At 44.6% G+C, this 26,240-nt stretch overlaps 3 protein-coding genes, 1 long non-coding RNA gene and 1 other non-coding gene across 25 annotated transcripts; 2 read left to right on the forward strand and 3 right to left on the reverse strand.

Annotated features, from left to right (window-relative positions):
• Window positions 1-2,208: 2,208 nt before the first annotated feature.
• Window positions 2,209-6,511, reverse strand: LOC123071361 (uncharacterized). Of its 21 annotated transcripts, none has more exons than XR_006434274.1 (7): window positions 6,081-6,511; window positions 5,849-6,004; window positions 3,981-4,049; window positions 3,751-3,851; window positions 3,511-3,569; window positions 2,850-2,915; window positions 2,209-2,489 (listed from the first exon to the last, which is right to left on the reverse strand). XR_006434274.1 is itself a non-coding variant. In XM_044494903.1 (6 exons), exons 1-6 carry the CDS (start codon window positions 6,139-6,141, stop codon window positions 2,900-2,902), a joined length of 462 nt encoding a protein of 153 aa, XP_044350838.1. In that variant the 5' UTR covers window positions 6,142-6,511; the 3' UTR covers window positions 2,209-2,899. The 21 variants fall into 21 exon arrangements, 4 of the variants coding, with proteins under 4 accessions (XP_044350838.1, XP_044350836.1, XP_044350837.1 ...); XR_006434285.1 differs by having other exon boundaries at window positions 3,685-3,851; window positions 4,416-6,004; window positions 6,081-6,510; XR_006434277.1 differs by having other exon boundaries at window positions 3,685-3,851; window positions 3,981-6,004.
• Window positions 6,512-9,588: 3,077 nt separating this feature from the next.
• On the reverse strand, window positions 9,589-10,180 carry LOC123065907 (histone H2B.6-like). The gene has a single exon (XM_044489100.1). The coding sequence runs from the start codon at window positions 10,126-10,128 to the stop codon at window positions 9,724-9,726; it is 405 nt and encodes a 134-aa protein (XP_044345035.1). The 5' UTR covers window positions 10,129-10,180; the 3' UTR covers window positions 9,589-9,723.
• A 2,523-nt stretch (window positions 10,181-12,703) lies between these two features.
• LOC123071364 (uncharacterized) lies at window positions 12,704-14,330 on the forward strand. Its single transcript, XR_006434291.1, has 2 exons — window positions 12,704-13,028; window positions 14,070-14,330. It is a non-coding gene; the product is annotated as an uncharacterized lncRNA (long non-coding RNA).
• Window positions 14,331-15,318: 988 nt separating this feature from the next.
• On the forward strand, window positions 15,319-15,391 carry TRNAR-CCG (transfer RNA arginine (anticodon CCG)). The gene has a single exon. It is a non-coding gene; the product is annotated as a tRNA-Arg (tRNA).
• Window positions 15,392-16,503: 1,112 nt separating this feature from the next.
• On the reverse strand, window positions 16,504-22,514 carry LOC123071363 (ubiquitin-conjugating enzyme E2 7). The gene is made up of 6 exons (NM_001426765.1): window positions 22,198-22,514; window positions 21,995-22,097; window positions 20,523-20,620; window positions 20,348-20,448; window positions 18,182-18,259; window positions 16,504-16,865 (listed from the first exon to the last, which is right to left on the reverse strand). The coding sequence occupies exons 1-6, from the start codon at window positions 22,247-22,249 to the stop codon at window positions 16,788-16,790; spliced, it is 510 nt and encodes a 169-aa protein (NP_001413694.1). The 5' UTR covers window positions 22,250-22,514; the 3' UTR covers window positions 16,504-16,787.
• Between the last annotated feature and the right edge of the window lie 3,726 nt (window positions 22,515-26,240).

Below are 26,240 nucleotides of genomic sequence, written 5' to 3' on the forward strand. Positions count from 1 at the left end.
TCATTGACATCTGATTCATGCGGTGCTTGTTTTTTAGACCTGCATATCTTAACTAAATGATTGCAAGAACATTACCGAATCTCAAGTGTGAATGAGCCGGTCCCTTATGCTTCATATATCTCCAACCAAGTACACATAACTGAAGCCTGCCAACTGTATGTCCATGATACTGATGCTCCATACACAAATTTCACTCGCAACCCCGCGATCAATCATGAAGAGATCATATAATAATTTCATCTTCTGCTTAAGTATAGTCACAAGTCTGGACCATGGAGTGTGTGTTCTCCACGGATAGCCCAAGGACTGAATTAAACAGACAAAACAGAAACATTCTTATCATTCAGTCAATCAATAGTATTTTTGTCAATTTTTTAACAGATGTGGCGGTCATACCCTGAGGTGTCAATGACATATTGACATTGTTCGCCTCCTTGATCGGCCACGAGGGGAGATAACCAAGGCCGGCCTCCGTAGATTGCAGCCTGGAGGGCCAGGTTAGGGGAAGCCCGGGACTCGGCATCTGCATCCATGGTGGTGCACAACTTGGTGTGGCGGTGTATGACACGCTTGGCCTAGGGCTATGTCCACCCCGCTGGCGAGCGGAGGGGCGCTCCCCACCAAGGATCTAGCAACCCGACCAATGAATCGAGCTTGCACGGAGAGGGAGGCGGGGAACAGGTTATGCGTGGTGGATCTTGACGGGCTCGCTGTTGAGGAACTGTCCACACGCCCGTGGTGGATTGTTTCAGCGAGTGACCTCGGAGGGAGAGCACGGCGACGGATCAGCACGAGCAAGGAGCTTGGGGCATGGTGGCTCGACGGTGGCCGACCGAGCGGCACGGGAGGAAGAAGGTGAAGATTAACCTTCGGAGAAGATTAGGGACAAATGAGGAGGGGAAGGAGGACAGGGAGGCAGATGACCAGAGAAGAAGATCTCCGGCTATGGATGGCCGGAAGAAGACCGGCCGCCGGCGGTGGCGCCATGCCCGTGCGAATCAAGCAGAACACACACCAAAGGGAAGAAGACCCATGTGTTTACCAATTAGCCAATCTAGAAAGGACTGCGGGTTCAATAAACCAAAGCACATGGTCTTTTTGTGAAAATAGAAGTTTTCTCATAATCCACTTAAAAAGGGATTGTGGGTTCAGTTACCAAAAAGTACAAGGAAACTTTTGCAAAAATGCCGCGCCAGTGAGCGGGCAGAAGCGATTGGTGCTTTATTATCAGGTAAAGATATAGACTACAACTAGCAAAAGAGCCCGTGCGTTGCAACGGGAGAGAAAATAACACACGCTATTAACTCAATAACCATGACTCAAGACCCTAATAGGTGCACGTCCTTTATTTTCATATGGCATCATATTTGTGTTGCCGACGGTAGCCTCAATGCCAACATAACAGAAATACGTTTGAATGAGGTTAGACCTAACGCGTCTCTCTCTCGCGCGCGCACACACTCGTTCGGAATAAAATGAGAAATATGTTGTTTTTCCATGCGAGGTTTTTCAAAGATGTGCATGTGTTGTTATCGATGTTTTATTTCCTCTCAATCTGGTTGTGGGTATTTATTTGGTTTTAGTGGGTATTTATTTCCAATTCTAATCATTGCCGGTACGAAAAAAAACTAGACCGTGCACTATAGATTAAGTTTGCATCAAAATAATATTGTACAAACATTTAACAGCTAAAAATAACATCATATTTAGATTCTATATATTTTTCTAATCAAATTTCATATATAACATATCACAATCGGAGTTACGGTTTAAAAGTTATGATTAATTTTATTTTAGATAAATTGTGGATTAATTAACTGAAAAATCAGGGGGTTTTATGTTAAAAAAGGATTTAGCTGACTTAAATATGGACAGCAGGTTGATTAACTGAAACATCAGGGGGTTTTCTAAGAAAATTCAAAAAAAATCGGTTGTGACTTAAACGTGTACTGTTGGTTAATTTACAGATAACAGAGTTTTTTTGTTTGCAAAAAGCGCGTGACAGACACCCATACATTGCTACGGGGCATATCTAATACTCTTTCCGTTCCAAATTACTCGTCGCGCATAAATGGATGTATCTAACAAGTAATTCGGAACGGAGGGAGTAGTTGTTCAATACCAATTGTGTCTAATGTATGCGTTCCGAATTCTCGTGTATTTCTTCTTCTCTCACCATATCACACTCGTGCATTTCCAGCTTTGAGATACTAATAAAAATATTATTTGAGTTTAACATGTCACTTGTGTCTTATGTCTCCATTACAATGAAAATATCGATATAAGCTGGTTACATGCTTATTCACATAAGATGGGTACATGCAAGTTTAGTTTTCGATGATAAACACCTCTGCCTTTTTCCATTCATTCCTTTAGAGTAACTGCCCTACAACACCCCCTTCCATCTGCAAAGTGTCCCTTCCTACCCTTGGCCAACAAGATACAAGGTAGGTGCCATCTTTTTTGCCACCACGAGTAACGAACCCAACCTGAAAATTTAAAAAAATGAGGAGAAAGTGATAGTATTTTGTAAAGAATATATATGGTGAAATCAGAATCTTGTGCAACAATTTATCAGGCACACATATATATCAGTACTTTCTATAAGTGAGGTGGTGATGCTAAAGATTGTTAAAAATCTATTATTCCGAAATAAAGAGTAAGCTATTAGGAAGTAAAAAATAATGATGCAAAACATCCAACTTGACATGATAGTAGTCAAACATCTCTTAAATCATCAAATTAACAGGAAATGGGAGTGCTCTTTTCGAGTGCCACAATGTACGATGTAGAAATCATTTGGTAACGGTTTGTCAAACCACAAACAAAAGGAACAATAATGTATTCACCGTAATGATAAGCAGCATATCCTAGCAATCTTGTTTTTGTGAAACCAGCGTTACCATTGATGCAACCTACAATTAAAGAACAGTGTAGCAGTCTTATCTCCAGCCGCAGAAGAGCAAGCATCAAAGCTACAAAGGCCTACAACTTCCAATGATTTCATCACAGACTGAGAAAGTAGTAAAGAATGTTTACATATGTTGTCGCATTGTCATTCTGAAGTATTTCATTGAACAAAATAGTACAATACCAAAGAACAAAAACAAATATTGGCCCAACAACAACAAATAGACATTGCCTTGACCACCCTGTACAAATAATTTGGCAACTCATTTTAGGATACAGGACCCAGAATAAAAGGAAAAAAATTATCTCAATTTAGTTGCACTATAATTAGGTAAGGGAATTAGTTTGGTGGAGTGGTAATTGTGGAAACAAAATGAAATTGTTCAGTATCAGATACTGCCAATTACATCTCTATCACTAAACTGGCTGGAGATCGCTAATTAATCGACGATAAGAGTTTGCCAACTGTTAATGTGTGCATAAACATGGCACAACACAGAAGAATCTAATAAATCGCAGCAAAACAATAACAACAATCACCAGCTTAAAAAATACAATATGCGACAAATATCTCAAGTGTTTCTGAATGTGTTTCACTACCTCCATGTGTACCAGCTGTCTCTGTAGAAGGAAGCACACTCCTTGTGAACAAGTTGTCTCTGTAGAAAGAAGTACTTCAAATTAAATAGATCCCACCAAAAGAAACATGGACCTACAGAAAAATGAATATTTTCTTGACAACCAGACTTAAACTGAAAGCATCCATCAACATACCTACAACTTAACTAAACCTTAACCGAGAAACATCATCCAACAGGAACAAAATTCCTACAACTTAACTAAACTGAAAGCATCCATCATCATCATGATGAACCGAAACATCATCATCATTGCAGTATACTTGCCACACACCCATATAATCATCCATGTATCTTTTGAATCTACAAAGAAAATAATAAAATGAAGTGTTAATAGACAATGCACTAACATGATGCAAGTAGTGATAGAGGTAGGACATTAGTCACATACAAAGGTTGAAGACCATGAAATCTTTGTTTTTTCTGCATTACCGAGAGTATTGCAGTTTTTGCGACTCCATACCAAATCTTCAATTTTCACAGTGCCATATCGACATGATGCTAGCAAAAAGAAAGCAAAAAGGCATGATTATTGACAACTGTTCAGAAGCAATGCATTGAGAAATTTAAATGGCATTACAGCTATGAATTATCTAGATCGCTTATAAGTATGGCATTAAAAAATATTAGCTCCTACGATATAGTAACTTTTTGTTAGTTACTTCATGCTAATGCATGTATACTAACAGTAAAAACTGGAGCAATCAGACCAACACCAAAATCCAGATATATAAAGGCAAGCATCAGCCATCCTACACTTGCAGACCGTCATATCCATTGGAACGAGTGCTCCAAAATATATTATATGAAGCCAAGACCCAGCCATGCATCACATGAGAATCATTCAATTGGATAGAAGAACAGTACCCGTAACTAAAGCAGAATAACAATCAAATTCTTAGGCCAGTTTAGCAGGTGTTGAGAATCCCTTTGTCGGCGTCTTGTGCCACAGGTTGCACTTAGCCGTCAATGACATCCAACAGGTACCAGCCACTGCATATCGGCTTAGCCTCCTCAGCCTATCATCGATTACGCGCTCTCGCCCACATCTTGGTAGCAAACGATGACCAGTCTGCCTTTAAAACATATCTACAGTTTTCACTTTATTATGAAGTATACTACTTCCTGCCGAGACCGTAGTGTAAGACGTGATGAATATGCTGATGAAAAATATTATGAAGTGAAACACACAGCATCAGCAAAAGCATAGCTTGTACGACAAAGCAGCAGAGGCTTATGACCCACTGTGTACAGACACTACCCTGGTCAGCCCCACTTTGCAAGGCATCATGCTAATGACGACATGGATTACCATCGGACAAATCTAAGTGTGGGATCAATCTAAGGGGATCAAGTCTGCTGCACCTGCGATCTGCAATGCGATTTTGCATGAAGTTAGTGTCTTTGGGTGGTCGGCTGGAAACATGCCGGTGGTGGCAGCGAATAAGACCCATGGTGAGATTGGCTTAATTTGAGGATATGACCAGGGTATTGAATGCCGTTCAAGAGCCCAGGTGCGCTCCGTCAAGAAAAGAAAAAGAGACCAGTTCATATGTCAAAATATAGATGCTCCCTTTGCTGAAATTTAAGTAAAACATATTGCATAAAATAGCTACCGAATTGATGAGACAAAAATAATAGAAGCTTCATTGCAGGCTTACAGGTGGTTTCAATTAATTACTAAAAGAAACAAATCTTCATGCTTTTTCAGGAGATAAAACAATTGCATCTTATAACATGGTTTCAGTGGATTAATAAGCACCTTTGCAAGAACAAAGAGAACTATCAGTAGGACAGTGAGGGTAATTATTAAGCACATCCCTATCTTTATGTTCTAATGATGCTGGTATTTTTGCAGTGCATCTACCCAGAAACAGATTTTGATTGCTTTTCAAAAATATGGTATCCCTAGCTGATCAAACCAAACAGTAATCAAATATTCCTGGAAAAAACTCCATCTCTTATAATTAAAGTAATTTATTTTGAAGAAAAAGAATAGAGCCTCGTAGCAGTTTACCACATAGAGTGCATTGACCAGCACCATGAGTAAGTAGCTAGTGAAGGGGTGAGGATCGGAACTTGTTAGGAAAAAGGTAAATTGTGCATATGGGCAAACTGACATAATAGTAGATTTAGTATGATATTTTCTTTGTGGAGGTATGATATGGAGACGCCTAGGTCCAGCTGCTAACTACAGAACATAGCCCTTTTATTCTGCTTTCTTAGCAATTGAAACACAGCACCGATCCAACATCAAAATATGTACAGGAGGGCAAAATAGATGGATGTTTGTGACCTACCATGTCCAGGCCCTGTCCTACTTTCTAGGTCATCGCGCTGGCCGTTAGATGGATCACGGCGGACAAACTCACCTGAAGCCAGAGGAGGAGGAGGAAGCTCCATGGCTACTTCGTCCCGAGCAGCAGGAAGGCTGTCCACAGTACCTCCCTCCACGTCTACAGGGGAAGAGAAGAGCAGAGGTTAGAGAAAGGGAGAGGTAGAGGGCGAATCCAGGGGAGGGGATGCACTCACCGGACGAGAGGAGGGCAACTTGGCCACCGGCGCCGGAGTAGATGCCCGAAACCCTAGCCATGGGAGGAGGGTCGCCGGTGAGCTTTACTGGCCGCGAGCGCCGGATCTAGTCGTATGAGAGGGCGCCACGAGTGCGAGGGGGCCTCGAGCGGTGCTTCGTGGTGGTGGGGATTCGCCGGACGTCGTTTGGATCAGCCGCGGCAGGTAGCGCAGCGAGGAGCCGCATGGAGAGAGAGATGAGATGTGAGAGGGATGGTTGGCTGGGGGATGCAGGCGGATCTGGCACACGCCGGCGCTGCAAGGTGGGAGAAGGTGAGGGGGAGGGCCGGCGGCGAGGTGGGCCGGTGCCAAGCGAGGCGGAGCCGTGGGGGCGATGCAAGCGCCGGCGTGCGGGTGGGGGGATGCGGTGAACCTTTTTTTCCCGGAGGAACAGTTATTTCACTTAGATCGTGACTGCGGGTTAATTGTGCAAAACAACAGGGACTTTTTAGCAAAATGGCTAATGACGTACGCCCAGAAGCGATAGCCGCTTTATTAATACTAGGACTAGGAAAAATGCCCGTGCGTTGCAACGGGAGATTTTTTTTGCATTTTCCTTAATTGTATCATTAATTATCTCTGAAAAGCAATACCTTTGAAACAGATGCAAATCTACTAAAACTGAAATTTTACATTACAAAATAAGATCCATGCTACTTTTTATCACACTCAATGTGAGGAAGGAGTTTCCTGTTACACAGCTTCTTTTGCTGATAAAAAAGAAGCATAAGCATGGATAGACAAAATAATACCTTTTTCAACTAATTATAATTTAGCAACTTAAATCTGTTTGATTATTTTTTTTTTCTCCATTCAGTTCTACAGGGAACCATGAAGCGAACCACAAGTATAAGCATATTCGACATCTCAAATCAATTTAGAAAAATTACTCTATCAGAACCGCTGAAGAACACGGTAGATGCACATCTCCTTCGGATATGCATCCTAAATCCTCTCTTTTTCTAAAATATCATAAATCCTAATAGGTTTTAGGAATATCAAAATTACGAAACCAGGGAATGGTATTTCGTGGATTCCTACACCATTTGAAGATGAATTCTTATAGCTAAAAAATCTGTGCGTTGCAACGGGAGAAACAAATCTTCGCACATCCTTTTTGCAACATCCACGTTGCAGCTTTTCCTCTTGGTCACCGCCGCCGATGGTGGTCAAGTTGTCCATCTAGTCACGGCAAATGCGATGAATCATAAGATGATGAACTTGGTAATAACACTCTAGCACACCGCTTTCACGCACCCATAACATCAGTGTAAAAGAAATTTTACCATCCACTGTAATGAGAAGCCTAGTGTTTTTCATGACAACTTTGACAATTGCTTGCTTATACTCAAATCTTAATCAGATGACCATATGTGAGTATATAATTAAAAATACATCTTATTCTCACATAGAATGGCAAAGTACAAACTAAGCCCATGAAATAAATTCTAGATTATGCCAAAATAATTTAAGATCACATATGTTTCAGATTTAATACGAATATGCCGCACCTATGCTATCACAATATAAGAAGCAGAAATAAAAAAAAACCTTAGGGAACAGATAGAACTATATTCATTTAGTACAAAAAATACTAAAGGAGACAAATTTATTACACCATATATCATAAAAAGGCAAGCACACTACCTTAAGTTAATTCAGAACCTCATCAAGTTGCAAAAATGCCAAACGGAGACCGAGCTCCATGGAGGCCTTTATTTGAAAACTTCAAAATTCAAAATTTTCAGTTTCAAAAAATTCTGAAATTAAATACAGATATATCTAGATACATAATGTACATGTGTGCAAATTTTCAGGTGGAAATACATTAAAATGTGAGCTACACAAAAAAAGACAAATCTAAGGCTTTCTAACATATGTACTGTTCATTTTTAAAGTCCATGATTTTTTTTGGGGAGCAGCTCACAATTCAAGGTATTTCATCCTGAATTTTTTCACACATACACTTTACATCCTCTCATACATGTGTATTTTTTTCCAGATTTTTTTGAAATGAAATTTATGAATTTTAAATTTTCAAAATAAAGGGCTCCATGGAGCTCGATCTCCAAAATGCCCTACTCGACTATATTCATTTCGTATCTAAGCCTCTAAGTAGTAGTAGTGAGTAGCGGTGCGGTTTTTTGGGACACGGCGACAGGCGAGGACGACATCTACGCAACAAGTTGGGCATTTGAGATTCGTATATTTAATATATATAGTAGTGATTAATGAATACATGATAGATATACTGATCGAGAGCTTAGAGAAGACGCCTTTTATAGATGCCATATGTACGCAGCGCTGCTTTTAATGGTTGTCAGTTCAATAACTATCTATCAGGAATAAATTCCAGTCTCACGTAAGTACCTGGCTATATCCATCCGACTGGGTGCAGCTCGTCTTCAAGCTAGGGTGGGGAGAGAGAAGTGCTTGGGGAGGCAGAGAGAGCTGCTCCGAAGAGTGCATGGAATTGGACATGCAAGATCCGGCCAGATTAGTGAGCTGTAATTTTAATACATACATCTGTTCCTCTTTCAAAAGTAGTTGATTTCAAGCGACAGCAATATATGTATCATGGAAGTCTGTATATATAATACAATCTGACAAAAGAAAAGGACCACACGAAATTATACCAACAATCGTATCCAACATATAAACAAAGATCTTGATTCTCCTTTCTGTAACAATTAGGGAGCGCAGAAATTATATGTTCAGAAATAATAATATGTTTTAACAATTAAGTTGAGTTGCTCAGACATTCAAGCTCTAGATCAATACTTTTATGAATTCCTCTAAAATCAACCTAGGTCTCCCAGTTGAAAGAGTTAGGCTCTAACCAGTGAAGCACATATGTATGATATGTTTTTATGCGAGGGAATTTCTTCTTATTAACTGAATATTACGTGGTGCAGCCAAAAGAAAAGAAAGAAAAAACAAAAGGAGGAGAGCACGGTTCGAACCCAGCGGCTAGTCACGTATACTTGATATATCAATGAGTGTTGCTTTATATGAACCAGACGCGACGCGGATGCAGCCACAGCGAACCGTTTTTCTCACTTACCGGTGGCGTAGTGGGTAATTAATGCGAACTTCGGGGGCAATTTTTTTGACGGACGACCAGAAGCGATTGGTGGTTTATTAGTAGGTAAAGAGGTAAAGATATGGTTTGATGTTTAAAATTATTATAATGAGTTAATGGTATTAAAAACTCACACATAAATCTTTCCCCTAAAAATAAATAGTAATATGTTAACATATCAGGTCAAATAAAAACTTTTCACATATACAACAATATGTAGCCGGTATATCTCACGACATCTACAAGGGGGGCCCTCCGTTAACAGATTAATCATGGAGGTTTAATTCAAGGAGATCATCCAAGGCAGAATTACAGGGTTATATTACCAAATAATATATAAGAGGTAAAAATTAAAGGGTTGGTGAGATCAAATTAAAGAAAAGCAAATTTCAAACAAACATTGGATAATTTATTGATTAGCAAATCCAACTCATTCTACATTTTTGCATAGGGAAACATAACCCCATATTTTTGTTGACAAATGAAGAAACCAAACCAGACTAAGAAAGTCCTGGTGGCGATCTAATACACGGTGAATCTGGTAACGGCCTTGGTTCCCTCGGAGACGGCGTGCTTGGCAAGCTCGCCTGGAAGGACAAGGCGCACGGCAGTCTGGATCTCCCGGGAGGTGATGGTGGGCTTCTTGTTGTAGCGTGCGAGCTTTGCCGACTCGCCGGCGAGCCTCTCAAAGATGTCGTTGATGATGGAGTTGATGATGGACATTGATTTGGAGGAGATACCCATGTTCGGGTCAATCTGCTTGAGCACCTTGAAGATGTAGATCTTGTATGTCTCATTGCTCTTCTTGGCCTTCTTCTTGTTAGTGTCGCCCTCCTTCCCGGGCACGTGCTTCTCCGCCTTGGGCTTCTTCTCCGACTTCACCAACTTCTTCTCTGCAGCAGGCTTCTTCTCGGCCTTGGGCGCCATGGTAGTTTCTAGGAGGAGAGGCAAGAGGCGGCGCAAAGGTGGAAGATCTGCGTTTAGGGTTTGAGGTGTGGGTTTGAGGGGACAGGCGGCTGGGAATATATAGGCGTGCGCGAAGGGCGTGATTGGCGGAGAGGGCTGGGGTTCGGATCGTTGAGGTGGCAGGGTGTGGGGTGTTGGATTTGATGGACGGTCGGATTTGGGCGCGAGGATGGGGTGGATCCGTGTGGGTAGGTGTGACCTTGTGGTTTTGTGGTGAGTTTGTGCGGCAATCGAAAATTTGGGATGTGGAATTCGAGCGGGAAGGTCTATTTTGGGTGCTTTGTGATGGATTGGAGTGCGAAGGGGGGGTCACAGGGACTGTGTGGTGATTTGGATTTGATGTTTTTTAAGTGGTATTTGGATTGGGTAAAGGGTGTGCATTCAGTATTTTTCCGTTTGTTTCGATTTGGTTTATTCGGTTTTTGGTTTATGTGGTTTTTATGCTTTGGTTTATATGGTTTTATACATAGACATGGCTAGGTTCCTATAATAACCATTTAACTTTGCCTTGGTTTCGATAATAACCAAAGTTGACGTGAACTTTTGAATAGCAAATAATTTTTAGTCACATGATTCGGTTTATGTATGTAGGTTAGAGTTTTCTTGTGAGAACTGCACGAGGGCGGGGGGTCCCGACTTTTGTTGAGTTTTGAGGACTTCAGGATATGGACCGGTGGGAATATCACCATGGGCTAACTTTCTGCAACATGGCCCTTGTTGCAATTCTACGAAGCGCAAGAGAGGGTTTGTTGCATACAGGTAAACAAAGTCAACCTAGTGTCTTCCATGCCCCCGATCGGATCGAAAGCAACGTACTCCACATCGCATTATTCCATCTGGCCAGTCGCCGGGAGCATCGTCACCAGCGAGCCGTACGTCCACCGCCGTGCCCCTTCCCTTCCTCCTCCACCTCTCTTCTCCTCGCATTCGCAACCAACCACGAACGCTAGGTGCCGCCATGGCAGACCTCATCTTCTGACCATCACGGACCTCGGCACCGATAATGGGACGTCGCCAGATCTGGCCAGATGCCAGACACGGTAGCCGACGATGCACCATTGCTGAATCTGGCAAGGCACAACCACCAACGATGCGTCATCATCGGATCATCTCACCCTGCGATGTCGCCGCCACCATGGAAACCGTCATGGCCGGCTCCGGTCGTCATTGCCACGCGCCCTACCTCCCTTGCAGCCTCGTCACACTGCAACAAGGGTCATGTTGCAATTGCAACATAACTCTTGTTGCAATCTCGACGAACACAATCGCGAGCTATAGTATTTTTTGGGGGTATTTTTTTTTGCAACAAGGCTTTTGTTTTAAGATATTTTTCTGTAACAAGGGTCTTGTTGCCATCATGGGCTCAGGTTGGATGGCTGGTAACCCAGCCGGTCTTTTTAAAAGATCAGCCAGCGAACAAGCACTCCCCCCTTTTTATAGGAGTTAAAGGTTTTGAGAGTTGCTTAACCCCTTAGAAGGAAGCGAAACGATGTACCGGTCGAAGATGCAACACGGATCGAGCCGGATTTGCTCGTTGTCGGAGTTGTCCTTCCCGTCGCTGTCCTCATTCGGTGGCAGTCCGGCCATGACACGGACCGCCCGATTCTGCTCTCGGGCGAGGGCGCGCGTGTTCCTCCGCTGTCGTTTCTTCACAATGTGGGTGCGAACGGCTCCCCCCCTCTGCGGTCGCCCGCGCCGCCGCATCAGCCGCCTTTGTCGCCGTCATTTCCGCCGCGATACGGGCCTCTTTGGCCCTTATCCTCTCCTTCCCACAGCGGGCCGCCCATTCACGGTGGGACTCATGCTCTGCCCGACCGATGATGGGGAAGGACAGGTGTTCCGGCCGGGACCGCGAGGATCCAACACCAGAGGACCCAAGCGCCCGGTGAGTCGACGCTATGGCGTCGCGACGAACGGATCCGTCCGCCGGCCGGGCGTTATCCTCCCTGGAGCAGCGGAATGCAATGTGGACTGCCATTGCCTCCTCCAACCCACGCGGGATGACACCCCAATCGACGGATCCAGACTGGTCAGAGTTCGATCCGCAGCCTGCCATGGCAGAGAAGGCCGGAAACCGCCGGAGGTGAGCTCGGGTGGCAGAGGGGAGTGGAGTGAAGTGGTTAGGGTTTTGCTCCGGCGAGAGGATGGGGACAAATATAAGTGGGGTCGGGTGGGCCAGCATGGGTCGGGTCCGACGAGCGGGCGTGCTTGGGCGCCCCCATATCCGGTTCATATTCGGGCTGGATATGGGGGGTGCCGGTCAGCCCGGGTGTTTGAGGCCCGTTTGAGGCGTCCGTTTGGGTCAAAAAAAACGTGATCGTTACTGACCGGGCAGCCTGCTCGGCCATATGAGGCGGGTTTGAGAGGTCCGGCTGTAGATGCTCTAAAATCCACATCTCATAGATACAAAAAGTGTTATAAGATTTGCTAAGGCAAGCTAAGTGTAACTAAAAATTTGAGCAACTCTAGTGAGACAAAGTGTGGCAAAATAGTTTGGTAAGGATGGTCACAATCCAAACATGCACTCTGTAAAATCTCAAGTGTGTGCTCATAGGGACGAGTACCTGCTCGACATGTAGCGCCCTGAAAAGAAATCAAAGAAAATCTTTTAAGGAGTTATAAGCGCTTTTTAGAGTTCGATTAGACACGTCCTTAAGACTTCCCCGCAGGGAGCGCGGCGTTTCGCGGGGAAGACCTTTTCTCCGCCGCCGTTGCTTCCTCCCTCGCTCGGATCGCGGCGCCGGCACGCGCGAGGCCGGCGGTGGATCACCACCGGCGCGCTTCCAGCGAGGTCGACCCCGAGTGCTCCAGCAGCCCATATGATCGTCCACGTCGTCGCCGGCTTCCCCGATGGATCGCCGGTACGCTCTGTTCCATCTCCTCCCACCCCCATGGCCCATCCCTCCATGCACACGGCCAAGACCCCACCCATTGGCAGATGATCCCCGCCCGCTAAGGTTCGCCTTCCGTAGCCGCGATCTGATCTGTCATAGTCTGACGACGACTTGATCCTTTTCAATCGAGCAGGGAGCCCCTAGGTCAGATCTGCTGAAATTTTTCGTCTGCTTAGCTCACCTCTCAGGGTTAGCAAATACAGTACTCTGTAGTACTCCCTCCGTCCCATAATAAGGGTCTCAACTTTGTACTAATATTAGTACAAAGTTGTACTAAGATTAAGACACTTACTTTGGGACAGAGGGAGTATTTTGTAACCGAGCTTGTCTTAGAGTTTGTGACATGGAGTGCTTTGCCTTGTTTGGTGTCCGCGGTTGCTTTCCTGCCGCGGTCCCTCTCGATTAGGATTGGGAACCTATGAAACATGGTACATCTCTGAACGAAGCACCAATGTCAGGAACGTACTCTTACCTGATTGGTGCCTCCCGGTTGAACTTAGACACAGTTGCTGGTTCCCCCTCAGCAATCACCCTAGAGGCAGGATTGTGATTGAATTGCCCCATCTGTACATGGTTCCTGTTAGTATGGAGTGAAAACAGGTCTAGATGTTCCTGTTTATTATGATGTACTTACACCTAACCTGAACAGAATCAAGATGGACTCTTGTCTTGCGTGTGCCTCACATTTTCTTTTCACTTGTTCCTAAAATGTACCATTAGGGTACTCGCAATGCACTGCATCTTAAACTGTATCTTGTTGCTTTTAATAGAGGTATTGATGCATCTTTCTCAATGGGTTATACTTTGTGCTGTACTTAGAAGCTTCTGTTTTGTTGCATATAATCAGTAGAAACATTTTGTTCTTGTGGCCAACTTGTGGAGCATGTAAAATAGAAGAGATATGTTGAACTAGTACCAACTTTGCTAAGTTCTTTGCAATAAACAATAGAAACAAACTGCTGGCAGGCACAGCATCTCACCGGCAGTTCATTGAACATTCATTTGCAGAGAGAAAAAAGCTCCCAAAGTGGTCGGACCCTTCCCTGGACCCTGCGCAAGCGGGAGCTACATGCACCAGGTTGCCCTTTTTAAACAGGCACTGCATTTAAATCCCAATTTGTACTGTCATTACGGTGAGGAACATGTAACCTCTAATGCAAAAGACAGGTATTACAGAGTGTGAGAGTATATGTATCAGCCGATATTATCTCTACTATTGCTATACACTGCATTGTATCACTCAAGAGTAGTATCACATAAGCTTGCTTAGTGTTTGCCCAAAAGCTGCTCCATGTTTCTGACTCTCCCAACCAGACCTGAACAAAAGTAACACCTTAAACTCAGCACACAGCAAGTGGTGATGATGTTGCCTTCACTGGAGACAGTCAATGGCGAAGGAACCCCTGGCCGGTGTTGCCGCAGGCCGTGCAGATCCGGTGGAGGGGTGACCTCTGATGGGAGAGTAGGTAGCTGTCTGAGGGCAGTGGCGGTGTCTCCCCGTCGGTTACCACAGCAGGAAGAAACTAGACAGAGAACAATCACTGAATTTGTAAGGGAATATGGGCAAGGTTAGAGGAAGAAATATGACAAACAGGGATTTCATTTTGGAGGCAGAGGCGTGGTGGATTCGTTCAGCACTAAAGTGACCTACATATGCATTGGTTTTCCATTTTAGTCGTGTCTTTACATCTCTCTCTTCTTTAACCTTCCACAGCAGATTCAATCCTATGTGGCATCATCAAGATATTGCTGATGGTGGAGCATTGGAACTGCTCTTAGCATGCAGTTCCTAGATATAGAAGTCTGTGTACAGTGCAATAGTGTTAGTAAAGCCGTCATTTAAGAGTTAATAATAAATCACCCAATGCTGTATATGTTGCATTTTTGGGAAATCTGCCGTGTTTTGGTTATCATTCTACAGATGTAGATGGGAGTCCAGATTACCCCCCTGAACATGTCTTAGGGTTCAGTTTACAACCCTCTGTTTTGGTTCTAGTTTCACCCGCAAACTCTAAAACCCGTTCGCAACAACAACCTTCACACGAATTAACCGATTTAATCAGTTCTATAGATGTATCAGTCAGAGTGTGCTTCCCCTACTGATAATTTGATGTCAGTTCAGTCTTTGATGTTACTAATACTAGTTATGTGTGTGCCTTAACCTTATCTTCTGCCTCTGGTGCCCTGCCCTCTTTGAAGCTAGGACATGGATGTAGGTACCCCTATGTATCAAAAATTGTGTTTCGAAACCAAGAATGGTCATATAGCGAAGTGGATATCGCGTTAGATTCCGAATCTATAGGTCGTGGGTTCGAATCCCACTATGATCAATTTTGCCTTGAGTTTTTGTGGAGGAAATTTCGTCTTGGCTTTTGTTTTTGTTTCTTGTGTTTTTCAGCAGACAGTGACATACTGGCAGCACCCACAAGGTATTCAACGTTCTTGTGAACATTATTGGTCCCAAGGCCCCAGCTTCCTGCCAAGAGGATTGTCACAGAGTGCAGAATTTCGCCGGTGCTCATGCATCCCTATCAGCCATTTTTTACCCCAAATGGCTTATCCATTTGCGTCATGTAACCCTTTGGTGACTGTTGCTGTAAATGTAATTTGTCCTACTTGTTGGGGATGTGACCATTCCATCCGAGGGCAGACTTGGTTGACAATTGGCCATCATTATCCAGAACGCGCGCTCAAGATGTTGTTTATGAAGTTATAGTTGAGTTGATTTTGGGTATGTCATGTGCAGAGATTGAATTTGTTTTAGCACAGTTAAGTCGAGCATTTCCATAGAGCAAGCTGTACATAATGTCCAGTTAATCTTGTAGATGTGTCTGCTGCCTTGGCCAGATTTTGCTGGATTTCTATGGAAGCAATGTTTGGAACAAAGATGTACTATGGCTTGTTCTAAGCATTTTGTTCAAGTTCTGTTCAGATTGATAGAGGACAATCATAGAACAGTTCCCATTTAATTTCAATGGATCCGTATACACTGATGATAATCAGAAATCAAGGCAGATTTGTCGCACCTGTACCTTCGGTCCGTGGAACGATTTCAGTTCCATGATAATACTCCCTCTGTTCAAGTCCTTTTAGATATTTCAAATGGACTACAACATACAGATGTACTCCTTCCGTCCCAAAATAAGTGTGTACATTCACTCATTTTGCTCTGTATGTTGTCCCTTGTTGAAATCTCTAAAAAGAGTTGCATTTGGGAACAGATGGAGCACTAGCTTCTAAACTGGTAGGTCAACGAGTTTTGCTCTGTATGTTGTCCCTTGTTGAAATCTCTAAAAAGAGTTGCATTTGGGAACAGATGGAGCACTAGCTTCTAAACTGGTAGGTCAACGAGTTTTAATCGTCTCTAGATCAGAGCAGATTTCACCCATAGACACATATACGTTCGACTCTGGAGGACTTCAACAATTATTATCTGATCAGGCATGTGTTCGTTTATATCAGATTGGTTAAAGAATTATGGTAAGTAGCAGCTCTCCCAAGTTTCTCAATATTGATAGCCGAAGCCACACAATTACAACAACCAAACCCTTAGAATATGTGTTGCGTTTTCAGAGTCAAAACCAAGACCTCCACAGGAGACAGGCTAATGGAAAATATACAGGGGAGAAGTGAAATTGCTAGTGTCGGATGGACATTTGGAGATCAACAGCAAAACCCTCCACACCTGAAATGGCATGGCTAACTTCCCCAGTACTCCCATTTTATTCAGAGCATTTCCTGGGATTTCCGTACGGCGCGCCTGACCTTCTTCTTGAACTCATCCTGCTTCTCTCTCCAGTCCTTCTGCACAAGAAACATCCATTAGGAAGTGCAAAACAGTACTATAGCAATAACTTTCCATTTAGCAAAAAGACAGCTCAAATTACAAGTATTACAAGGTTAGCATAAGACACTGAAGAGCTGGCTGCAAGAGTATCTCTTGGAACCTTTAGGCCTAGTTTGGTAGCAAGGGATCCCCGTTGTTTGCCTGGGTGGGAAGAGCCCGAGTTAATTTCGCCCCGGTCTTTACGCAGGCCCATTTGGTGTCAAGAGGGAGAGGCATTTCCATCCCCAACCCACCCCGATTCCCTTGCTAGGAAACCCTCACCTCATCACTCTGGAAAAGTTCTCCCCGTCCTTCCGATGATGCGCCACTGCCCACGACGCGAGGTTCTGGTGTCCTCCGCCTCACGACCTGCTGTGCTGCGGCTAAGAAATAAGACGCTACACACCAGCATCCGCTTCTCTCTCCCAAATGCTCACACGATTTTCCACGGGGCTTTTATTTTGCCAAGAATATTCCCACCAGCTCATCTTTTCCCTGGAAATAGCTACCCCCGCATCCAAACAAGGCCTTCAGGGTTCTAGGTAACCTCAACAGGTGGAGATCTGTGTCCCAACAGGATGGTGTTGATGATAATATTAATAATAATTTCTGAAAAAGAATTAAGAACAAGTCCAGTTACATTCTGGGTTCGCTTAGATAGTTAGATGCATAGTTAGGTTAGCTATATGTCTTCTGACTGCATGTCTTGCTGAATAGCACTGGTGAGCTCCATGATTCGTATTTTAGTTGCATGTGCCGTTTTTGGCTACTTAACATACCCAGTTGACTAGTATAGATTTATCATAACTCTAGTTCGTCTCTTAGGCTCAGCTCTATCTAAGAGATAATAAACAAAATCTCTAGTTAAAACCGCATTGTTGTCTTTCTTGACCGGGCTATATCCTAGATCCGTTCATCCCCAAACCGCATTGTCGTCTTCCCTTTCTTGACCGGCTATATCCTAGATCCATTCATCCCCAACCAGTACCCTCCATCACCAAGCAGCCTGCTACTTCAAGCCATTGCTGTCTGGTCTCTTTACAATCGATATAACGTAATGTGACCTAACATGCACAACAGTTAACTTTCTTAGAGCTGTCAGCACAGAATATTCAGCATTGGCAAGTAACAGCAACTGTAATTGCTTCTTTTTTACAATATATCAATAGATAGCAGCACCTGCTGCACTTCAAAGATCATTGAACTCATGAAAACACGGGGATGGGATGATTTATCATCTAGACAAATCACCAGGAAAATGAAATTTTCATGGGAATTATTAAAGTTAACTTACAGCTGCTTCAATATTTGCCGGTGATTCATCATTTGGACTAGAAAGCATCGAAATGATGCTTAATACTATACTCTCAACCTGCAAATGGAGACCAAAGTTTAAATTAACAACTATTCACAAACAATGGCATGTGTCTGCTAACTATCCACCTTCCGATCAGAAACTAAAAAGGAAACAGAAAATCTGGTCAAGAGGAGCACTCCAATCAAGTGGAAAATGCTCAATATTGAGCTCATAATTAACCCAAAGAAATATATATGCTTGAGAGGAGAACAGTGAAACGTGTACGCATTTCAGAGTGCCATAGTAGGAGTGTAATTAATAAGATGACTATCTCTTTCTGATGATGGATTCAAAAGCATGCATAAAAATCAAGTGCTCTGGTATTTTCAAGCATTTATAACAATCAGCATATGGAGTGTGAGCATTTTCAGAAGATGGTGTTCATTCATACAACAAGAAAACAGAATCCTAAAAGACCAAAACAGTCAAAGCCTCTTCATGTTTTCCAACCTTTATTAAATGAACCTACTAAACTGATACTGTCAACGCTCATACATAGACAATGATTTAGTACTCTAACCATAGACATGACAGCACTTTAGTCCAATGATTATAACACCATATTTGAGCATCTTTCTTATTAAAAGGACAAACAAAAAGGCTATACAAGTAAAGATATATGACATAAAAGGTCATCATAAACACGTACATGTGCGCGAGAAAGGCATCGCCATTGTTCTATAATACAATGACAAATAGTTAGATTTTTTACGCTCAGGTTGTTCTCAGTTGAATTTTAGTTACAATTTACAAGAAATAGTGATGAACTGATGACAACACATTTTAGTTAAGATGTACAAAGACATGTACGATGATGTTGTGACAAGTGATGGTGACACTGATGACCACGTGATTAAAATAGGACTGCACAAAGGGTCAGCTTTGAGCCCTTATCCATTTGATTTGGTGATGGATGAGGTCACAAGGGATACACAAGGTACCCCATGATGTATGCTCTTTGTGGATGATGTCGTGCTAGTTGATAATAGTCAGACAGGGGTTAATAGAAAGTTAGAGCTATGGAGACAAACTTTGGAATAGAAAGGTTTTAGGCTTAGTAGAATTAAGAATGAGTACATGAGGTGCGGTTTCAGTACAACTAGGCATGAGGAGGAGGTTAGCCTTGATGAGCAGGTGGTACATCAGAAGGACACCTTCCGATATTTGGGGTCATGCCGCAGAAGGATGGTGATATCGATGAAGATGTGAGCCATCAAATCAAAGCCGGATGGATGAAGTGGCACCAAGTTTCTGGCATTCTCTGTGACAAGAGAGTGCCACAAAAGCTAAAAGGCAAGTTCTATAGTAAAGCGATTTGACCCGCGATGTTGTACGACGCTGAGTGTTGGCCGACTAAAAGGCGATATGTTCAACATTTAAGTGTAGCACAGATGTGCACGTTGAGATGGATTTGTTGCCACATGAGAAGGGATCGGGTCCGGAATGATGATATACATGAGAGAGTTGGGGTAGCACTAATTGAAGAGAAGCTTGTCCAACATCGTATGAGAATGGTTTGAGCATGTACTCCCTCCGTCCCAAAATAACTGTGTCAACTTTATACTAACTTTAGTACAAAATTGTACTAAGCTTGAGACACTTATTTTGGGACGGAGGGAGTACAACACATGCCTCCAGAAGCTCCAATGCGTAGTGGAGGGTTCAAGCGTGTTACTAATGTCAAGAGAGGTCGGGGTAGACCAAACATGACATGGGAGGAGTTTGCAAAGAGAGATCTGAAGGACTGGAATATCACCAAAGAACTAGCCATGGATAGGGGTGGGTGAAAGTTAGCAATCCACGTGCCAAAACCATGAGTTCGTTTTGAGATCTTACGGGTTTCAGCTCTAGCCCACCCCAACTTGCTTAGGACTAAAGGCTTAGTTGTTGTCGTAGTGATGATAATGCAGATATTATCAATGAACTTAATTGTTTGCCTTTTTTTTACCAGTTGGCATTACATTGCATTACAGGGTCATTTTTTTCTTTTTGAATGATGTTTGATGATGTATGGCGACAAATGTAGCAGATAAAGGCATTAAGCAGAAGAAATGGAACAGAAGCAAAATTTTAGCGTGGTAGACACTAAATAAGAAGCACTACCGTATGGACTGGTGTCCAACGCTCACTCGCGAGCTCATATCCGTTGGGATCATCACCAGGTGGATGAAGAATAGAAATGCATACCCGCCCATCTGGATAAACTGGAAAAAAATAGCATAATGTCAGATTGATGGATCGTGCAAGTACATGAAAGTTCTAATTGTGAAAATCAGACCATTAGGATGCCACATTTCAGAAGTGAATCTGACTGTTGGAGGGCTGTTCGGATAATTTTGTGGGAAGCTCATAATTGCATTGAAATAGCCTCCATCACTGCAAAAAGAAAATCCATGTTATTGAGCAGATAAAAGGATACGATACCCCCCCCCCCCCTATCAACCACCACACCGAAATGCATGTTTTCTTGCATTAGAAAAAAAGGCCATGATGGTGCAAGATCCATACAACACAGCCCCAAAGTAAAGCGCAAAGCAAGAAAGCAATATCTAAGCTATCCAAAAACAACAACAAAGCTCCTTAGATCATCGCCAGTTCTCTTCCAGATAAAGAGAACAGAAAATTTCAGCATTGTAAAAAGGATCTGATAGTGTATGCTTGTTAAATTAATTAATATTTATACAAACATGTTTTACCAAATATGCCAAATTGTTACAAGCAATTTCAATCAGGAAGAGAACAAACCAACAAAGCAATTCAAATTGCTGCTTGGTACACTTCAAACAAATGGCAGGGAGTACAAGTGATGGTCTAAACTGAAGTGGTTGACAAGCTCCCTTTACAACCCAAGCCCATCTCTATGAATGAGAGCACAGGTTTTGAACCAAAGAGAGGTGTTCGGCGGTGCATATGCACATTGAACTCATTGATCCACACTATTATCACTTATTAGTACCAGCATGTGCTACTTAAAACCAATAAGTATCTGCACAACTCTGGCCTAAAAAATGTATAGTTTCAGCTTGCTATCTGGACATTAAGTAACAGCACGGATCAATTTACTCCACTTGGATGCATTTACTCTCAACTTAAATTTTCATCAGAAAGGGAATTTTATGATTCCTATGAAAACTCCCCTCATGAACCAAATCACCTGATGAAACTAGAATGAAACTTCAGGGCGTCACTAGTCACTACTTGAGAGAAGCCTCACAAACTTGCCCGGCATTTAAATTACAAAAGCAGAGTGCTACGGAAGAAGTTGAAGAATCAACCCCGAAACCACCATGAACCTTACCTGCATAGAATGGGGTGAGCGGCCCAATCTACCCTATCTGCATATATTATACTAAAAACTCCAACCAGATGATATACTCCTATATCTCAACCTGCTAACATGATGCAGAACGATCTACCTCAAATTTCCTTGAATCTGCACACCGCAACGCGGCAGCCCCAATTCCACACCATCACCAGATGTATCTGCCCAGTAAACAGAGTTGCCTGTGCGGCTGTGCGCTCCCACACGTACAGCGCCGATGGAACTCGACCGGCCATGTATTACGATTTACGGGTAGGGTAGCCATGCCAACACGCCACAACAATCTAGAGACAACGAAAATTCAACCCCATGCTACGCTACCTGAGGCACTAGAATTTCAGAGCTAGTCACAGACGCACAAAACAGGCAGAATTCACGGCGATGCGAAATCGAGACGCGATGCGAATCGTAGGGGAATCCGGACTCACTATAGGGTCTCGGGCGGGCCGATGATGGTGACCTGCCACTCGAAGACGTTGCTGTCGTCGACGAGCCCAGCTGAAAACCCATCGACGGGGTGCTTCGCGAGATCTGCATAAAACCGCGGTAACCCAGATCAGCCAAAACCGAGCGGGGGAGAAAAGCGACGCGCGTGGGTAGACGAATCGGGAGCCGGCGGCCGGATCCGCACCTCGGAGCTGCTTCTGGAGGAGGAGGCTCGCCTGGCTGGAGGCGGTGGCCATGGGATCGGCGGCGGCTAGGGTTTTCGCGGCGGGCGGGGCGGAGGAATAATTCGCGGCCTCGGTGGGCGGTGACGGGAATTGATGGCCGCCGCGGGCCGCCTTATTTATAGGGAGGAAGCTCGGAGAAGGGAATCGGGACCAGAGGAGAGAGACGGGAAGGAGAAAGCGGAGAGGTTGTTGATGAGTGGCAGCAGCAGCCAGCAGAGCCAATTATAGTGGGGGGAGTCCGGTGGCCGCTGATGTAGATGCCAAGTCCATTTCGGGCAAAGGTGAAGGAGTTCATTTCGAGTTTTTAATCTTCACTGCGTGTTTAATTTCCAAGTTCATTCCAACACTGCTCTTATTGACTCTTTTTCTTTTAGATTTTAGAAAAAGGCCACATTCCATGTCAAAAAAGTTGACCAGCATTACAAGAACATCCTTTTACAACAATAACAACAACAACAACAACAATAACAATTAATCGCAAACAAAATGTATAGGCTAGAGTTAAACTCCATAATATCTCACAATCAACTCATGGTTTGAGTACTCAGATAACAAGTTTTCACGTATCTCTGTCCATGCCTACCCGAACTATATCATGTATAATGTATATCATCTCTCCGGACTGGTCCTTTCTTGTGCGGTCAACATGTCACATTTGTGTCGGTCAACACTCAGCGTCATACAACGTCCTGTGTCGAATTGCTGTCCTATATAACATGTCTTTTAGTTTTCGTGACACTCGATCCATTACAATAACATCCTTATAAAAAAAATACATATGTATCCTTTGAGAAATCAACGTCGTCTTCGTCCTGCACTGTAAGCGAGCTCGATGATGTCTCTAGATCCTTAAAACACCATCAAGACCAAGGAGACATTGTTGACGCAACGACCCGAATTCATCGGCGAAGCTAGAAGATACCGACAACAATGATCCGGGAGAACAGATCGCCGCATAAAAAAGCAACAAAGGAGGTTGGAGGACCACCCCAAATCCGGCCAAACAGAGTCAGGGAGATTGGTCGAACGTCCCCGACCAGAGAAAGAGTCAGAGGACAAAACAGGAAGAGCCGATGTCCACTCCGCTACGTATCAGGAAGACACAAACAGTCCCACCACTCCAAAAAAGTTACGACCAGATGATCCTCCGCCTACTATAAATTCTCGACGAGACTGCCCCCAACGAGATGGACCAGGAGTCGAGAAAAAAATGTTGTTCTTGATCAGCATAACCCCACCATGTGAGAATGAAATAGCAATCCTATGAGACCTAACTACAACATTTTTTTGAACGAAGGCTCGAGAAGAGTCCGGCTTTGAATTAACAAAGCCATCAACCGGACAGGGATTATACAAGGCCATCGTTACAACCACTCAACAACTGCAAGAAGCCGGTAACAAGAACAGGAAAGAAAAACAACAAATACATAGTGTTGCAGAAGCAGCTTACAAGCATCAAAGACTACAAGCCCTATAAAGATAAGCAAACTAAGCACTAGCTAGTAGTCGACGAAGTCCTCCAAGTGAAGTAGATCAAGTAGAGCAAACAGGGAGGTTCTTCATACGGAGATAAAGTCCAACGATGGTTGCGCCCTGAGCTACACCGCAAGGTGGACACCTTGGTCGATCCGCTCTTATCCAAATCCAAAGGGGACCCCTGCCCCTTGCCTTGGCTCGAAAGGCGCCGGACCGCTGGAAGATGGAAAAGCTCACCCTAAAGCAAGGATTGGACACGATTTCAGGCACCATGGGAGATTCTCAACCCGGCACGCCGTTGCACGATGCACGAGAATAAACAGACGAATTGCCACACCGCGGCTCATCGCTACAACCATCAAGAGGAAAAACTGCACAAGGGCGCTGACACTAAACAAACGAACAACGAGAAAGATGGGGCAACCTTACTGGAAGCAGACAAAGCATGTAGGAGTCGGCTCCGTGTCCAAGCCACCGCATCAAGTTGCTACTAGCAAAAGAGAGGAACATCACTGCACAAGAACTATGGTGCCAAAACCGGCGAGCATGCAAACAAAGATCGGGCTATGAACATATCCAAAATGAAGCGGAACATCACTGCTACATAGACAAAAGCACCAAACTTCACCTCCCTCATTGATGACGCAGCAACTCGACAACCACCTCACAACACCTCTGCACTCTCCTACCATGCCCAAGACGACACCTTCAAGAAGGTGGCGACACACGTCGCGCCGTTGCCGTCCAGTCTTGACAAGACAAGGGTTTCCACTCGGGTCATGGAGCGGCAGGGGGAGGAAACGAACCTCGACGAGGCCTCCGAGGAGGGGAACGCATTGCCAGTGTTGCCGACGCCGTGGCCGGAGAACCAGCCAAGGATTTCTCCCGGTCCTGTTCCACAGCTCCAGGCATCCCCACCTTCAACGGATCCGGCGTCTAGAGGCCGCCGGCGACCAGATCCGGCGAGGAGGAGCGCTGCAAGGGGAAGTGGAAGCAGCCTTCAGATCCGAACGCGAGCAAGAAGGCCGCGTCCCTGCTGCGACTGGTGACAGTGCCCGCCGTCCCTCGCCGCCCTCGCGACCAAGGAGACGGGGGGGGGGCAACACCTGCGATGTCGCTCGCCACTGAAACGGCGCCGCCGCACCACCCGAGGCCACCGCCTCGGCGCCCTAAGCCCTCCGCGAGGAGCTAAGAAGGCAGATCCTTGTCGCCGCCGTCCTGGGCGACCACGCGGGCTTCACCGGAGGCCTCCTCGGACGGCGATGAGGGGGCGGAGGGGGGAATGGGGGCCGACGGCTAGGGTTTTCATCGCCTCCCGTGTCGCTCCAAGCGGAGCGACGCGGGGATCAGGAGGGGGGGGGGCATAGCCTTACTTGCCTAGGTACTGTACCTAACTACAGCATTGCGACGAATATCCGGAATCCCCACCTCGTCTTTCCGCCAGCGGAAGATAGAGGAGGAGAAGACTCGTATTTTGTCAGACACAATCACATTTTATATGTGGAAGTTAATGTTTCTCTCTATGAATTTAGTCAAACATAGAAATGCTTGCATAGGAGGGAGTACATTTTATTGGGGGGGGGGGGGAGGGGGGGAGTAAAAGGGGGAGTAATACATTTCATACTCATTCAAACATAGAAAAGCGTGTTCTAAAGTTGCGACACTTCTTTTAAAACGGGAGAGTAATACATTTTATATTTTGAAAATGCTGCAGTATAAACAAGTTTTCAAGTATATGCAATTTATAAGACTTGATTTTGGGGCGAAAAATTACTATACGACTTGCATTGATGGTTATCACGACTGAAGAACATTTTTTTCATACTACAGTATATGCAACTTTATGAGACCGAAATAGATGCTATCACGATGCACACACCGACCATCAACAATCCCGGTATGGCGCCGTCGTTCTGGACCATGAGCGGCGAACCAAAGCACCAACCAGAGGATTCTCATGCATTTGTTTACAGGAGCCTCGGTTGGACCCGGCGGAGCCACACAGCCGGATCCGGGCCCACTGCAAGCAAGTTGTGCGGGTGCGGGGCCCCTCGTCCTTTTAACGGGTACGCGACCCCTTTGACGGCGACGCGCAAATGGGCCGACAAAGGTAGCGTAGCGGCGCTGCAGCCGCGCGAGCTCGCGTTGGTGTTCGCGTTCGCTCCCCCACCGACCCGACCCCAGGGCGAGACGATGATGACGACGATGGACGAGCCAGGCCGCCGCCGACTGAAACAGTGCCATCCCATGCGACGCCTCCCCGCTTGTGGCCGATGCGCGCAGGAAGGAAACAGAACAGACTGGCCTGGACGAGTCGCCGGCTGCCACGCCCTTCGTCCGGAACAGGCCCGGTCGTCAGCCTCTAAGAGCATCTACAGCCGGAGTTTTTTGTGTGGTATCTACAGCCGAAATTTGCAAATCCAACCCGTCAAACGCCCGTGGACTCGTCGGGTCTGTCCGTGAACACTAGCCGGGTATCCGGCACTTGTATTCATAAATATTCAATCAACGTAGTACGTAAATCACC

Source organism: Triticum aestivum, chromosome 3B, assembly GCF_018294505.1.
Source record: "Triticum aestivum cultivar Chinese Spring chromosome 3B, IWGSC CS RefSeq v2.1, whole genome shotgun sequence".
Classification (NCBI taxonomy): domain Eukaryota; kingdom Viridiplantae; phylum Streptophyta; class Magnoliopsida; order Poales; family Poaceae; genus Triticum; species Triticum aestivum.

What these genes read in the sequence shown, in the direction of transcription:
- LOC123065907 (XM_044489100.1), bottom strand. Translation starts at nt 10,128, where the DNA reads ATGGCGCCCAAGGCCGAGAAGAAGCCTGCTGCAGAGAAGAAGTTGGTG.
- LOC123071361 (XM_044494901.1), bottom strand. Translation starts at nt 6,141, where the DNA reads ATGGCTAGGGTTTCGGGCATCTACTCCGGCGCCGGTGGCCAAGTTGCC. An exon ending in CAAAAACTGCAATACTCTCG is followed by an intron (nt 3,852 to 3,980) that starts GTAATGCAGAAA and finishes TTTTCTTTGTAG; the next exon opens with ATTCAAAAGATACATGGATG. An exon ending in GACAGCTGGTACACATGGAG is followed by an intron (nt 2,490 to 3,510) that starts GTAGTGAAACAC and finishes TTAAATTTTCAG; the next exon opens with GTTGGGTTCGTTACTCGTGG.
- LOC123071363 (NM_001426765.1), bottom strand. Translation starts at nt 22,249, where the DNA reads ATGGCCACCGCCTCCAGCCAGGCGAGCCTCCTCCTCCAGAAGCAGCTC. An exon ending in CCTCCAGAAGCAGCTCCGAG is followed by an intron (nt 22,098 to 22,197) that starts GTGCGGATCCGG and finishes GGTTTTATGCAG; the next exon opens with ATCTCGCGAAGCACCCCGTC. An exon ending in GTTGGACACCAGTCCATACG is followed by an intron (nt 18,260 to 20,347) that starts GTAGTGCTTCTT and finishes CTCCATTTGCAG; the next exon opens with GTTGAGAGTATAGTATTAAG.